Raw genomic sequence first — 15,321 nt, forward strand, 5'->3', positions numbered from 1 at the left:
GGAGCACACAGAGGGAGGGAGGGTAGGACGACTGCATGTTCTTGGATTGGATTTCGTGGCTGAAATCAATATTTGAGACCTGTGAGTGAGGGGAGGCTGGCCTGATGAGAATTAAGCATGTGTGTTGTTAAAGCACGGATGAAGAAGGATGGAGCAGCTGCATGGAGGGAAGGATGGATTGATGAGGCCAGTGGACCAAATTTATAGAGTTTCAAGAGAGACCCAGACACACGGGGGGGGGGGGGCTCCTGTGCAAAAGTCAATACATCCTGAGACCTATTGTATGTAGACAAGCTCTCCTTCCTCCTCTACACCTCACTTCTCAACTGTGACTGATTCTATTGGTCTGACTCATGCCGACAGCTCGTGTTGCCCTCCCTGAATCCTAGCAGGGCATCATCGATTATCTATGCACAAGCTCATATCCCCAAAACTCAGACCTCGGTGTTTATCTCTGAAATAGGTTGCTGTTGCTTGGTCACCCTTTAAAAAAGACCCTGCACAACATCAAGCGTTCCTAAAGATGTTGGTAGGAAGAAATGTGTTTGACTGTGATAACTTGCTCTGTGGTTCCAGATGCATTGCATAAACATTTGCGAGGAAATAAAAACGCATCTGTTTGATGCATTATTGGGGGATATGGTTTGATGACACAGAGGCTGAGGGCTGACACTGAGGCAAGCAGTTTCAGATTATAAAATCTCCCTCAAAACATAAATAACCCTCAGTCATGCCTGCTGGAAAAAAAACAAAAAAAACCCTGATCTCCCCTCACCCCCCACATCATACTGTGTTTCAAACACCAGAAGAAAATCTACTTAACTGAAAACAAATTTGGGTAATGAGGTGGGAGACAGAGAGGGACGCCAGCTTTCACATTGTCGTCCGCGCAGTGATGGAGTGCAATCAATGGGGCTGCAGTTTACCATCGAGGCCAGCACTAACTGCTTTCCATCACAGTGTCGGGGAGTGTTGTAAAGCCTTGCTAAATGAATCAAAAGTCTTCATTAGGGACAGATTGGTCTCTTGTCAGCTTAGGACTGTACACACACATTGATCCAGCAGTGATGGATGACAAGATAAGAAGGACCTGCTCAGACCAGATGGTGAACGCAGAAGAATGCAATCATCTCCAATGAAATGATAAAACTTTTGATATTGTTTGGGATTGAATTTACAAACATAATGTTCCTCAGTGTTTATGTCTGCTAGGTGACAGTGAGACAAGAAGAAAAGAAGAGTGAGATAAAAGAACAGATGCTTATGGAAAAAATGCCATAATCAATTTTAAAATGCAAATACAACACCAGTGTTTCCAACTAAGTCAATTTAGGAAAACAGGAATAACACAGCAACATTATGAAGATTTACTGTGAGCTGAAATCCAATTATGTTACATAAATCACTGTAAACTCACTACAGAATGCCACACAGCATAAATCCATATATAGATATTGCAAGATGTTATATGGCGTGAGCTTGACAGGTAGAGAGAGAGTTAATTAAACTACTGATGCGCATTACCAAGCAACGGGTGCAGAGGATTGCGTATTGTCTACAGCCTTGTGATTGCATGTGTTCAAAGCAAATTAATTAGCCTGAGTGAGTTGATATTTATCCGCGCAACACATAAAAGATATTGAGAGGCAATTACAACCTTCTGACTCAGCCCTGTAATCGAAAAAGAAGCTGCATCCACCTCTAAAAGCTGCATCAACCTGTTAGGAGGGGGTGTTTGGGGGGAGTTGAAACAAAGAATGAACTTTGTGGCGACACACTCACGGTGCTGAAATTGCGCGGCCCGCAGAGCTCCCCCTGGTACCGACAGTACAGCAGCATCTCCTCCAGCTGGTGTCCCAGCCGGTCCAGCAGCTGCCTCATGGACGGCTGGGACTCCCGCGGAGGAGGGAGAAAGTGGTTGAAGTCCAAAATCCGAGACAGTGGGGACCAGGGCGGCTCGCCCCCTGCGCTCCCTCCGCCGTCACCCAGAGGTGTGAGCGCCTCTCTCGCAGCGGGGGACACCTGCCAGTTCCTCCCGAAAAGTCCCAGCCACCTCCCCGCGCTGAATATGTCCGTCTTCTTCATGCGCCGCGGCAGCAGCAGGTTCTGGTTACAGATGGTGACGGCAGGGAACACGAGCCGCTTGGCGTACACCATGTGCGCCTTGCTGTACACGGGCGAGGAGAGCAGGTACCGCACTCTGTTTGAGGACCAGGCGAAGAGCAGAGCCAGAGCTGCCAGGAAAGCCAGCAGCCACGCAACTCTCCTCGGGTATGAGCCGCTCAGGAAGATGTGCCTCAAGCCGTGCAAGGTGGTGTGCTTCAAGAAGAGCTTCCCGGCTTCGGTGAGGGAGCCCGGTCTCGGTTTCGATCCAGATGAGTCGCACTGGCACATTTTGGAGGAAGGCTGGTGCGCGCTCTCAACATCGGTGCCGCTGTGGTCACAGTGAATGAGCCTAAACTGTGCTCTCAGATGGCTGCTGTTTGTCAGAGACTTTGGAGAGAGAGAGAGAGGGAGAAGGAGAGAGAGAGAGAGATAAAGAAAGAGAGAAGCGCACGCAGCTCTACTCGGTCCTGGCACTGAGCAGCAGCTCGTGGCGCTGATGGGGGAGTATTTTGTCAGTCGCACAGCGCTCCCTGAGCTTGTCCGGAGGGAGAGAGAGAAGTTCTTCAGAATGATTTAGTGCGCAACTGTGCAGCAACAGGAGTCCAGGGGATTATTTCATCAAAATTACAGCAGTTAGGCTCTGAAAATATGAAGAAATACCCCAGAGATAATGGATTTAGTCAAAATCACACAGTTAGTCCTAAACTGGAGGCGCACGTTCTTTCTGCCTTCTGTCTGCGTCCTGATCTTGAATCTTTGTTTCCAATCTCTCACACACACACACACACACACACACACACACACACACACACACACACCCTCTCTCTCGCTCTCTCTCTCACTTTCTCTCTTTCAGTGCTGTTTGCTGAATGAAATCATTGGCCTCAGTAGCCTAGCTACAAAACATTTATCTTCCTTTTCAAGTCCGACACACACACACACACACACACACACACACACACCTTTGGGTACACCCACACACATGCATCGTAATCCCTGCTGGCTCACAATTTGTATTCTTCCCCAAAATTGAACACTGCATCATAGAGATGAATGCTTTAGAGACTGTAGTCTGTTTCATTACTGTTCCACCAGTTGAATCTTAAATAATTGAGTTCAGAAACAAAACTGGGCGCTTAACATTTCAGTGATCCTCTCAGAAAACTGGTTCCTGACTGTCAATTCTCTGATGTGTTTAAGTGGGACAACAGAAAGGTCAAGATGCTTCTGGTGAATTAATGCAAATCATGTTGCGCGTCTTTAAAACATCTCCCTGAAGTCCCAACGAGCCTAAATTAGATTTAATGGGTTTTTTGACCCTGTGTGCCACAGTTAAACTGTGATGGGGGGAAACCTGTTTCAGGCAGGCGACACGAGCTTGAACGCATCATTGATGGAGCGTTTTGCAACCACTGTCTCTCTCTCTCTCTCAAGGGGGGTGTTGGTTAAGTGGTGGTTCATGCTTGGTTGGGCATCATCACACAGTGTTCAAATCCAGAGTAAAAGCTGGACAACATGCCGGTCTGTTTCTCTATCTCACTCTAGTCATACTTTTGGGTACAGTCACTATGTGTGTGCTTGTGTGTGTGTGTGTGTGTGTGTGTGTGTGTGTGTGTGTGTGTGTGTGTGGTGTGCATAGTTTCCTGTGTGACTGAAGAAAAAGCGATGAGGAGGAAATGGTGTGAAGCATGAATGAGGTGTACCTAGTGAATCCATTTTTATAGTCTTGTCTTTCACTCACGTAGAGGAGAAATCGGTCTCTTGCAACTTGGGTAATTGCTGAGATCTGGGAACAGTGTGGTATCATCTCAAAAAAGTCAAAGAGAGAAACACCTGCAGTCAAACCATCAGGCAGGTTGTAATAGAAGCCAAAAGTTGAGCCAGATTAGTTGAACCAATTTAATTCTGAAACTGACGCCAAAAGGAGGTAATAACCCCTCACTGCACATTGAAAACGCACAATTCTGGCAAAGTCTATAAAGTGCTCAGTTAGTAAACTGTGAGGGACATTTGGAATAGATAGAGAGCTAATAACTTTACCTTTCCACTTCTCTTCCAAAAGAAATGGTGAACATGAAGACAAGGCTATATAATCAACCAGGCAAAGAGGGCAACTGCTCCTGGCAAAAGGCTTGGTCACATCAGCACTTTAAACTGCAAAAATTCAATGATGAAATGAGTAAATAAGTAATCCAACCCATTAAACTGTCAAACTGGAAAAGCACACAAAAAAAAACACACAGAGAATATCACACCGAGACGAACTCAACAATGATGCCAGGGGCTTGCTTGGCTAATAAAACTGATCCATACGACCCGACAGCAAAAAGTTGTTGTGCTGACCCCGCATCGCTGAGTCTGAAATTGCACTTGGATATTACCAACTATCTTGTTTAAGGGTTTGGTTCTTATACCTGAACAATCCAACCATGACAAATCCTTGTGCATGTTTCACCAATGACTGGATGCAAAATTAGTTTACATTTTGATCTCGGCTGCAGTCCTCTGCTAAACTGGGCATGATGTTTTATTCAGTAGAACCTTGATTCAATAAATTAGCAGTTATAAAAACAGTATTATCCAGGAAACATCCTGATTATTTACTTCATGTGGACCTAAATTAATATAAAGTGATATTAAATATTCACTGAATGAACTTGTGCCTGTTTATGAGTCATAGGAAATCATAAACCATCTCTTAGAAAGTAATTCAGCATAAGCTACACTCTCAGTTTAATTTAAGAATATGTTAATGGAGGAAGGGAAATTAACTGTTAACGTGATTGGTTAAAAAGGTTAAAAACAACCATGGCTTTAATACTGTGATAAAGAAATCACCACATGTTCAAAAAGAAGTATGAAGAAGTAAAATGATATATCCCTTTTCAAACATTACAAATAATAAAGCACCCTGAGGTTAGTTACCACTATTTGCTTTGACATAAATGCCAATGCAAAGAAAATGCAGAATACTTCAAATATGGTGGTTAAACCTACTATGCACTTTAGTTAAAACAAATTTTACATCATCTGTCTGAAACGTTTTTTTGTATTTTTTTTTAACTTTGATGGCCCTTGAATAATAGACCTTTTATTTAACTTTCTAAGGGTCAAACAGAGTGAAAACTACTACAGAGGGCCAATGGTTGACACATACAAGTCAAGTGTAAAAATTGTCTCTCATTGTCCTGTTAGCTCGGTCACTAACATTCAGGAGAGTTTAATTTTCCTTGTTCGATAACGTTTAATTTAACAAAATGATCTACAGTGTTAGATAAAGTGTCAGAGGACTAAACAGAACAATAAACATTTTAAAAACTCAACAGCAATGTTTCTTTTCAGACATCATGACCATGATACTGAAGATAGTCTTTTATCTTTCAACCAAACATCTGCCAATTGTATCACTGCAGCAACACTGAACTACCCAACATTACAGCTCAGCCGAGGAGGACGCCATTCATTATTACATCTCACACTGCCACAAGCATGAACCTCTTATCCATGAGTAGATGCACACTTCCTTCTGTGCAGAAAATAGAGTGGGTGGGTGTAGTTCTGTAGAGAAAAGATGGCTCCCACATGAAACTGCTCACAACAAGGTCTGTGGATTATCTTGAGTTACCGAGTCATGATTTCTGAGATAATGCTGTTGAGTTTTTCAAATGCATTTTCTTGGTGCTTTGAGCACCACAAGTCCACGGCCTTCTCGTTCCATTATATTGTAGAGAGGACAGAAATCTCCATGGCTAATGTCTCCAACACTCTGCAACTCACAACAAATCAATGTAGACTGATAAATAATACTACAGGTAAGAGGACAGATTTATTTTTGATTTTAGGTTGAACCGCAAACTTAAAATGAGGGCAATGTTGTGGTAAGGTGATTGTGATTTCAGGTCTGTGACTGGATGCGGACTCCAGTTGCCTCCACACGCCTGTGATCTCCACACTCCTTCGTTTTCCTGCTACATGAAGGTCAATCCACATCCTACACTGGTGTAATTCCTTCTAATAACAGTCGGCTATTTTGTCCGGTCTGAAACCACCCACAGACTTCATGACAGGAGACTCAAGCACTAGTAACAGATGACATCAGGCAACCACCTGCAATTTAATCTCTCTCTATGTTTCTGGATATGGCCTTCATCTTACTCATGCTTCTCACTCTCATTCTCTCGCTGGAGTTGTACTGCAACACACGTCATACCGTCCCCCCTGAGGACAATCAAGTCCTCTTCGTGGGTGATTACTCATGTTTTAACGAGAGAGGGTGTCATGGGAAACGGTTACTCAGCTGTGGGTCCATGAGTGAGATACCACAACTACATATTCAGGAGTTGTACCATGGAAATCGATAAGTGCTTGATTGACTGAAGCTGTGTGTCATGTGCAGAACGCTGTGTACCTGTGAAGAGAGAGGACGTGACAGATCCGGTGCAAACAGAAGACCATTTAAGTTTAAGCATAAACATTTGGGACGCATATTGATTTTGTTGTAATTTCTTTTTTTTTTGGCGGGCGGTGCATCAGAATTCACCGAAGATGGATCCTGACACTTTTGGCATTTACCAGCATTTGTTCGGGCCTGTTTCCCCCAGCCAGCTCATCAAGAGAGAGACATATCGGAGCAGAGGTTCTGAGCAACAAGCTAATCCGTCTGGGTGAAGGGATAATGATGTACTGGCTTGACAGAGAAACACAATCCCACAGCAAGTGTAACAACAGCACAATAACAAATGCACGCTGCTCTGAAACTGCGGTTAAAGAGTTTCACTAATGAAGCCATTATGAAAGCAGGGAGGATATTTGTTAGGGGACCCTGGGCACATATCTTAAGTCTATTAATACCTAAGTATCTCAGATGTGAATAAATATGCGGTGTGATTGACTGCTTCCTAAAATAAACCATGAATTTAAAAATGGATATTTATATAGGGGGGACACTGTTTCGAACTCATCTCACTCAGGAGTGAATAAAAGGAAATAAAAAAGAAATCCCATAAAAAAGCAGTTTCCTTGATTAGTGCCGGGGAGAAAAATGCAGACTTTGGTAAAAGACTATTGATTTTCCAATGCTGTGTGTATACTCCCATAGCAGAACTTTTGAGTCTATAAAATGCCTGCATACTTATTTCTTCAAAGAATAAAGATTTCAGGCATCCCAAGGCCATTGCCTTAAAGGGAAACACACATAATGGCATTACTATAATCATTGACAGACCAAACTTCATTTCAGAGTGTGAATCTGTCTCCCACAAAGTCATTTCAATGATGTTATTGAGACAAATTCTGAGGCTGATAAACATAAAGCTGATGGGGACTTCCATTAACGCAGTGACAGTGTGTCGGGTGAATTTATGGACACATTTTGGAGTTGAGACCTGTCAGCCGCAGCAGCTACAATGAAACAAAAAGGGATGTAATTACCAGCACATTCTCTGTCCACAAATGTCAGTATCTGTTGCAAACCGATGTCATGAATTTCCATCATAGGCTATTAAACACCACAGAGTATTAGTTGCTTGATCGCTAGGAGCTAATGTGAATAAGAGTAATCAGTAGATGGCTGTTTTGTGGGGGGATGGGGGGTGGATCTCAGCTTTGACAGTTCCTCTAAATGAGAAAAAGACCTCAATTTCAATCAGTGAAGCCAGTGAGGCAGCGAATGCTTAAAAGCCAAGTGAAAATGAAAGAAAAGGCACCGACAAGCACAGAAATTTAATAACTGCCACTTGACGTCACATCTTATCAGTCTTTTTACCCTGCCAGCAAGGAGCACACCTTTTGGCACGCAGTGTGAGCTCAGGGCAGAATTACATGCTGTATTTCTTTCCTTCTTATTTCAACTTAAGTATTCAGACTTTTGAGGGAAATGTCATGTGTGAAATGTGTAAAATGTACACACGTCACAGAAGTACCTGCCAGATAGTTCTGACCTTTGATGCAATTATATATAACTACATTTATTATCTTTTCTAATGTATGTATGTATGTATTTCCTTTTCATCTCTTTTCAGTGGCCTCTTTCCTCCCTTTCCAATATTTCCAACAATATATGTAATATATTGTTAAGTACTACAGACACTGCAGACTTGCACTACAGTATATGGGAGCTTTCTGCTGTGCATGTGCACGTGCATGCATACCCACATTATGCAAGAAGATTACTTTAGGGTATATTCTTTTCTGCAGACACTGCAAATACATACTGTGAATGTAGTTTATCTGTGTGCACATGTGTCGTTAGCTACGGGTTCACTGGTGCATGAATCTGTAGATATTAGGAAGATGGATTATGCTGGGAGTTGGGGTGGATTGGGAAATGGATAAGAAACAAGTTTACAGATGAGGTTAAAGCATGATGTAATATACTCTATCAATATGTGTATGTGGTATATTCAAACTGTGGAGTATTTAAGTTGTGTATCTACCATAGTGGTAGATACATAGTTGTAGATATACCATAGACTGAATATATTATGAAAGTAGTGATTGAGACGTCAACCATTAATTTGTGGACTCTTTAAGCCTCGAGTTTTGCGTTTTGGCTGTTGCCATCTTAGAGTTTTACAGCCAGAAGTGACCATATTTGGACATGGGGGTGGAGCTAACTCTCTTGCTTCTAGCTTGGTTAGTACCGTGTTATAACAGCCATGGTTACCTCTGAAAAGGCCAAAGCTAATTTTTCCTTGAGAAAAACAGGCTTAAAACTATTAATATCCAAGTCATTAAAGGGTCTTTCAGTACAGCTAAATGCTGAATAGGTGTCCAAAATATTCCAATTAACTGTCATGAACTGAAAACACACTGATATAGTGACAGCTATGCCTATACTCTGGGAATTTGGGAATTTACCTAACAAATGCTGTCATCTAGGTAACAACTTGTCAATGAATGGTGCCCACCTGTCAGTCAAAGCAGCTGCTTCCTATGCATAACTTTAACCCTTAAAGGTCCAGTGTGTAGGAGCTTGTGGTGTGTTCATGTGCAACAATTTGGCCAAAACACAAGGGACGTAGCTTCTAGCTTTCTGATGTCAGTTCGGTGGGTTTCGGCCTTTTGACCTTAAGCGTTTTTGGGACCAGGCTGTAAACATGTTTATTTCTCCTGTAAAGTTGGCCATTTTTACATGGGGGTTTATGGGAATTGACTGGCTCTTAGAGTCAGCCTCAAGCAGCCATTTGAGGAACTGCAGTTTTTGGCACTTCGGTATTGACTTCATTTTTCAATCCTGGAGGCTACCGCTTGGGATTTACCCACGCTAAGATATAATAGCATTAAAAAACTCTACTACCTGAGTCTGTAGATTGATATTTCAGCTACTGATAGTACAAATGAGTGAAAAAGGGATTTTTCCAATAATTCTGACATGAACGTCCTCCCTGGTGAGTGTGCGGGTGCTGATGGGTAAATAAACCTTTGGGGTCTGCATTGCTCTATGCGTCTGACTGCATGCGCTGATGGCAGCGGTTTGTTTGCAAGAGCTCTGGGGTGTCGAGGCACTTAATCAAACTGTCATTCTAGGTCCGGATCAGGGCGGGGACATGTGTAGAGTCAAACTACATGACACAAGGTGAGCCACGCCGCACAGCTCCCCTCCCAACCTCTCTGCTTACCACTATCTGTTAAATCTACTCTGCTGTACAAACTCTACCTCTGTCATTACCTCCCTTCTCTCAGTTTACCCTCGGTACCTACAGTGCAACCCCCTCTGCCTGTTTGTGAGGGCATAAACACAATGCACTTCCCTCGTTCTGCCAATTCTCTGTTTTCTGTGTTAACATTTCAAGTCAACCCTCCTCACACACACCTTTGTTCCCCCGCTGCCTCCCTCTTTCCTCCTCTCTGTCTGTGATCACCGTATTCTCTCTGCCTCTCTTGGCTGCTTCTGCTGTCTCTTCTCTGTCTCCCGCTGGGAATGTTTGGCGCCAAAGCATCCACAAGGGAGCAGGCAAAGAGAGAGGGAGGGAGGAAGGGAAGGAGGGAGGGGGAGCAAAGGAAGAGAAGCAGGTTGGAGGCACAGGGTGGAGGCACAGGGAGCAGCAGCGGCAGTGAGGGGTGCTGTAGCTGCGGGGGCTGACAGAGGAGCAGGTGGTGATTTACAGAAACAATTTTGAGGATAATTGTGTACATGATGTGCTGTAAGGGACAAGTGTCACAAAGGCCACTTTTTCAATAGCCTCTCCATCTGCCAGGCTATAAGGTTGAATTAAATAAGATGCCGCCGTACTGTAAAAACAATGTGAGAGATGAGAGTCGGTGGAAGTAGCTCAGCAGCTCACTGCGAGCCTGTGAACCCAGAGAGCTTAAGGCAGTGACACTGAAACAAAGCTGAATACTCTGTGACAGCACTCTGAGCATAAAAAGTATTAAGAGCCACATTGTGTAAGTGCTGTGAACACAAGTCCTAGGTTTTTAACTATAATAGTTTAATTTGACTGCTCTGAACAATTTAAATGAGAAGTATGGGAATAAAGAGAACATACTGCTGTAATTGACATGCAGCCGTACAGTAATTAAATGGTACAATGAAGGATCATGTTTTTCAGCTCTGATTTTCAGCAGTCATGCTGAACATCAAAGCCTGTGAAACTGCTACATAAAGGGGCACTCAACCGTTTTTACACATGAAGTGCTGTTCATTCATCATGAGAGGTGCTACACAGCCTCTGAATATTAGGGATACATGACATTAGGGATGATTTTTTTAATCTGATATATTAGATATATATATATATGTATATATATATATATATATATATATATATATGAGCTTGAGTCATACTGTGAACTAAAAGTCAGAATATCTCAGCTTTGACTGCTTCCTTTCTTGAGCATTATTTTTTGTAATTTGTCTACTGTGGTTCCCCTAACTTTATGAAAGATCTATATTTCTACTTTTTTTTACTTTGAAGGAAAAGTATTGTTGTTTGTTTGTTTTCATTCCTTTAAGTCATGTCAAGTCGACTTTATTTGTAATGCACATTTCATACTATTACTATTTCATACAATGTACGCTCAATGTACTTCATATACAACAAATATGCACAAAAAAAAATAAATTAGTGTGTAAATGCATGTATACATACAAATACAGAGAAGAAGAGGAAATAAAGAAGTAGTCGAAGCCTTTAAGGATAATTGTAACTGATAATGATAGTAACTGTGTAAAAAACTGTAAACCATGAAACCGTGATATTTTCTGAGACGATTATCATATTGTGAAAATCTTGTACCGTTAAAACCCGACTCCTCAAAGTCTGCTAGCTGTCCAGAGTTGACACACAGCCCTGGCTCCATTAATGGAAAACAAACAAAGTGACTCGGACCGAGTCACACAACACTATGCTGGCTATTCTCCCTTTCTCTACGTCCCTGCCCATGAGAAACGGAGATGCACCATGAAGCCAAAATAACAAAGAGATGATGGGAGGGGTGTATATTTTTGACTACATCTTTAATACAGTATGATGTTAAACATTTTTTTTAATATACTGTATACGTAAATGTAAACGGTTTAGCAGTATCAGAGGCTGTTTCACTGTAACAAGATTGAAAGAAAGTGTTAAAAAAAACTGACTACTAGTATGTTTTTGGCACACAAAAATGTTCAGATTTGACAACTTCAATCATCAACACAAACATGTCAGACATGGGTGAGCTCAGAGTAAAAATACTGTAATTAGTGTGAGTCTTTAAAGCCTACGATGACCCATTTTACAGTGATTGTACATGAGAGAAGTTAGGACAGTTTTAGACACAGTGTGAAGCCTTTGAGCTGTTTTAAAACTGGCGTGTGAAGCACTGCTTTGGGAAACATGCTGCTGTGTTGGAAACGCTTAAAAAAATAAACTACCGTAATATTAGTGTGCACAAGCCAGCTACAGAGCAGATGTTTAAATACTGTGAAAAGCTGGCATGTGGTAACGGCCGATTGGATTCCAAGCTCGGTTAACCTAACATCACTGCACTCTGGACAGGATGGTATCTTATTTTCACGTTGTGAAGTGGCAGCACCACCGTGCATGACACAACAATGCATTAATCTGAAAATGGATTCAGGAGTCTTACTGTATAAGTATCGTGGCACAATGGAGCTGATTTATATTTACAGCCCAAGGGGCAGTGTGTGTATCCTTGCCTGCACAGGGAAACACAGGATGACACAGCTAATTCATCTCGGCAGCATCATGACAGCTGGGCTGGGGAGAGTTTGGGAAAGGGGAAACGGTTCTGATGAATGACTTTCAGAGTACGGCCGCTAGCTATAGCAAACAGTCTCTGAGTCCCCCACAGGCCTGATGCCTCCTATTTGCCGCTCAGGGAGAAATGAATGAATGGCCCTTTGTGAAATAAATGGTCCCTTTCTGTCTGACATTTACAAATGAATCCTTCTTGTAAAACTAAATCCATCCATTTGTTTTATTAGTTGTGGAGGTGAGTTTCCTGTTCTGGCACTTGATATTGTGTGGTTGTCATATTCACACACAGCGGTGGTGATTTAAGAAATGTATAAATGTGGTGGAGGCCAAGGCTGTTTTGGAATGGTCCAAGAATGGGTGCAATTACGAATCACTCAAGTAAACAGAAAAACAGGCAAAATGGATGGTTCAACATTTTTGTAAACACGATTATTTGCTTTCTTTGAAGAGTGAGATGAGTAGATCGATATCAATCTCGTGTGTCAGTAAATATGGAGCTGGAGTCAAGATGCTTTTGAGAGAGGTTCCTCGATGGAGCTATTTCTTACTGAGAAACAGCCAACTGCAGTTATTGTGAGCAGCTCCCTGAAGTTTTGTTGTCACAATGAGGTTGCCAGGTTTGAGACCTTTACCAAAACCTGTTCAATACTAGCCCAGTCCCCAGAACAAAATGTTGGCATTTTACATTTCAACATTTCTAAAGTGATGTGGTTCTGATGACACATAAGAGCTGACTGTAATCAGGAGGTGAAGGGGATGGTGGACGGCATGACACATAGGTGTGAGAGGGCCAAACTGCAGACCACTGTCCAAAACCAACAAACAACAAAACCGGTTGTTTTTTGTAAAAAGACATTGGCAGGATTTCTAGCAGTGACTGTGGCATGAAAAGCGGATATTTCAGGCCAAAACAAGATCTTTTCCAAACCATAGCCAAGTGGTTTTTGTGCCTAAACATAACCACACATTAACCACAGCCCTGTTGAAACGTGGGGAGGTACAATGCCAAGATTTATTCTGTGGACTGGTTTGGCAATCCTGATCAGAAAGATAAACTCTTGTTTTCCAATGTCAACTGGCCTAAAAACACAATTTTCAGTTTTTAAATTTCTGCTTGTGTATGGATTAAACAAATCAGATACAATGTGTTAATTACTGCACATGCTCGGAGGGTTATTTTTAACTACTTTCCTCCTGCTTCGAGTCTTCATGCCAAACTTAACTAAAGATGAGATTGATGTTATAGCCAGACCAATACTGAAAGTTATAAATGCTATAAAAATAAAAAAATATTGTGGGTTAATCATTAATAATTGTTACATAAACACATAGAATACAACTGTCTGGTGGAAAGAAATAATGTGAGCACTGTTTTTAAACTGCTCTTTGGCATTTCACTACTGCAATTTCTTGTTATCCAACAGCTAACACAACAATGTATATTGTGGATACGCTATGAGAAGTCGATAAATGGGCTCTAATGGATAACTATCTTCTCATCTCACTCTTGACAAACAAGAAAATTGGTGTATTTCCTAAAATGTCAAGGACAGTAATGAAATCAAATGGAAATCCACAGCATGTAAAGTTCATAAAAATTATATTTGCTCCACAAATCCACAACGATTTTTTTCATATCATGGGTAAGGGTAAGTTTACATGTATAACCTCCCATAAGACAAGCATCAGCCCAAGTATGGAAGTGAAAAAAAAAAAAATCTCTGCGTAGTCGCCAGGAGAAAATGTTAAAGGTGTTAAAGACGTTTCTGCAAACTTTAGATACGTCACATTTGTGATGTACTGACACGTATCATACCAACGTTTCTAAAGCAGCTGATTAAATGTTTACGAAATGACTTTGTCATCGGGAGGTGGAGGAGATGGTGAATGGCATGAAATTTAGGAAAGATTGCTGCCACACTGAAGACCATAGACTGTATATAACATAATATATAATATAATGGATGACATGACAGCTCCCCAAAAGAGAAACATCTTGAATACCCCCTGGTGGCTGGCTGCAGTATAGGTAATAAACCCCGCTCCCGCCATATTAGTGAATGGGACATGGGCCAAGCTAAAAGCTCAAATACATTTTTCCCAAAAACGGTTTCTGTCATTTTAGGTAGTTTATATCACCCTTATGTTTTTTCAAGTGTGCGATTTTCCTATAAGGTTTTAATTAGTTATCTAATATAATAAAAAAAGGGGATTTTATATCTTGATTGACTGCTATGTGTGCCAACTAGTGTGTTCGCTATCAATGGCAGTGCTCATAGTTGGTCAGATGGGTGTATGGGTGGAAATGGCGGGAACTCCAACACCATGGAGATTGCTACAGCGCAGACTCTGGGTCCAAAAGACGTCAATAGCGCAAGATAGCAGCAGCCCTTCCAGGGATTTTTTGGCTTTATTTTTGCATAATGGGGGTAAGTGGAGATGTGTTCCATCTTTATCTACAGTATATGTTCAAGACACAACAAAACTGTCTGCCCTTAGTGAGACATTGGTGGCACTTAAAGCTGTGACTTTGGCATCAAAAACAAGTATTTTAAGCCAAAACATGATCTTTTCCTAAACATAACCAAGTCTTTTTTGTGCCTTAACCTAACCACATATTCCACACAGCATGTTAAAATATAAATAAGCGCAATATTTCAACATTTCTGCTAAATAATTACGTAACCGCTGTGGTTTGCAGATATGTACAATCCCAAAATTTACTCTGTGGACCGGGTTGCAGAAAACTCACAAACTGCACTGTAGAACGTGTGCATACTTTCAAATCAACATCAAACCCAAATGGCAACAGCATAAACAAAGTTTTCTCTCTCCTTCTGCAGATTTACAGAATATCCATTCAATCCGGTCTGTTTTAAAAGAAACGAACGCCTCAAGCACCCCCACCCCCTTCCCTGAGAGACAAGCTGTATCATAAAAGTCTTAACCCTTTCAAAATATTCTATCGAGTTCGCTTTTGATTTTTAATTCTGCATAAATGAGATCAAGA

The 15,321-nt window shown here is 41.7% G+C and overlaps 1 protein-coding gene across 2 annotated transcripts in view; it reads right to left on the minus strand.

Moving 5' to 3' along the window:
* The window catches only part of asic1b (acid-sensing (proton-gated) ion channel 1b), a 199,405-nt gene that overhangs the window by 36,179 nt on the left and 147,905 nt on the right, over positions 1 to 15,321 (minus strand). The window contains exon 1 of one of the 2 annotated variants that reach the window (XM_042495656.1): positions 1,783 to 2,489. The exons of the other annotated variant lie outside the window; for it this stretch is intronic. Coding sequence (XP_042351590.1) covers positions 1,783 to 2,394 — 612 coding nt within the window. The 5' untranslated portion in view covers positions 2,395 to 2,489. Of the gene's footprint in view, positions 1 to 1,782; positions 2,490 to 15,321 lie in introns of those variants that run through there. 2 annotated transcript variants of the gene reach the window in all.

The sequence above is a fragment of the Plectropomus leopardus genome, chromosome 2 (genome assembly GCF_008729295.1).
Source record: "Plectropomus leopardus isolate mb chromosome 2, YSFRI_Pleo_2.0, whole genome shotgun sequence".
Taxonomy (NCBI): Eukaryota; Metazoa; Chordata; class Actinopteri; order Perciformes; family Serranidae; genus Plectropomus; species Plectropomus leopardus.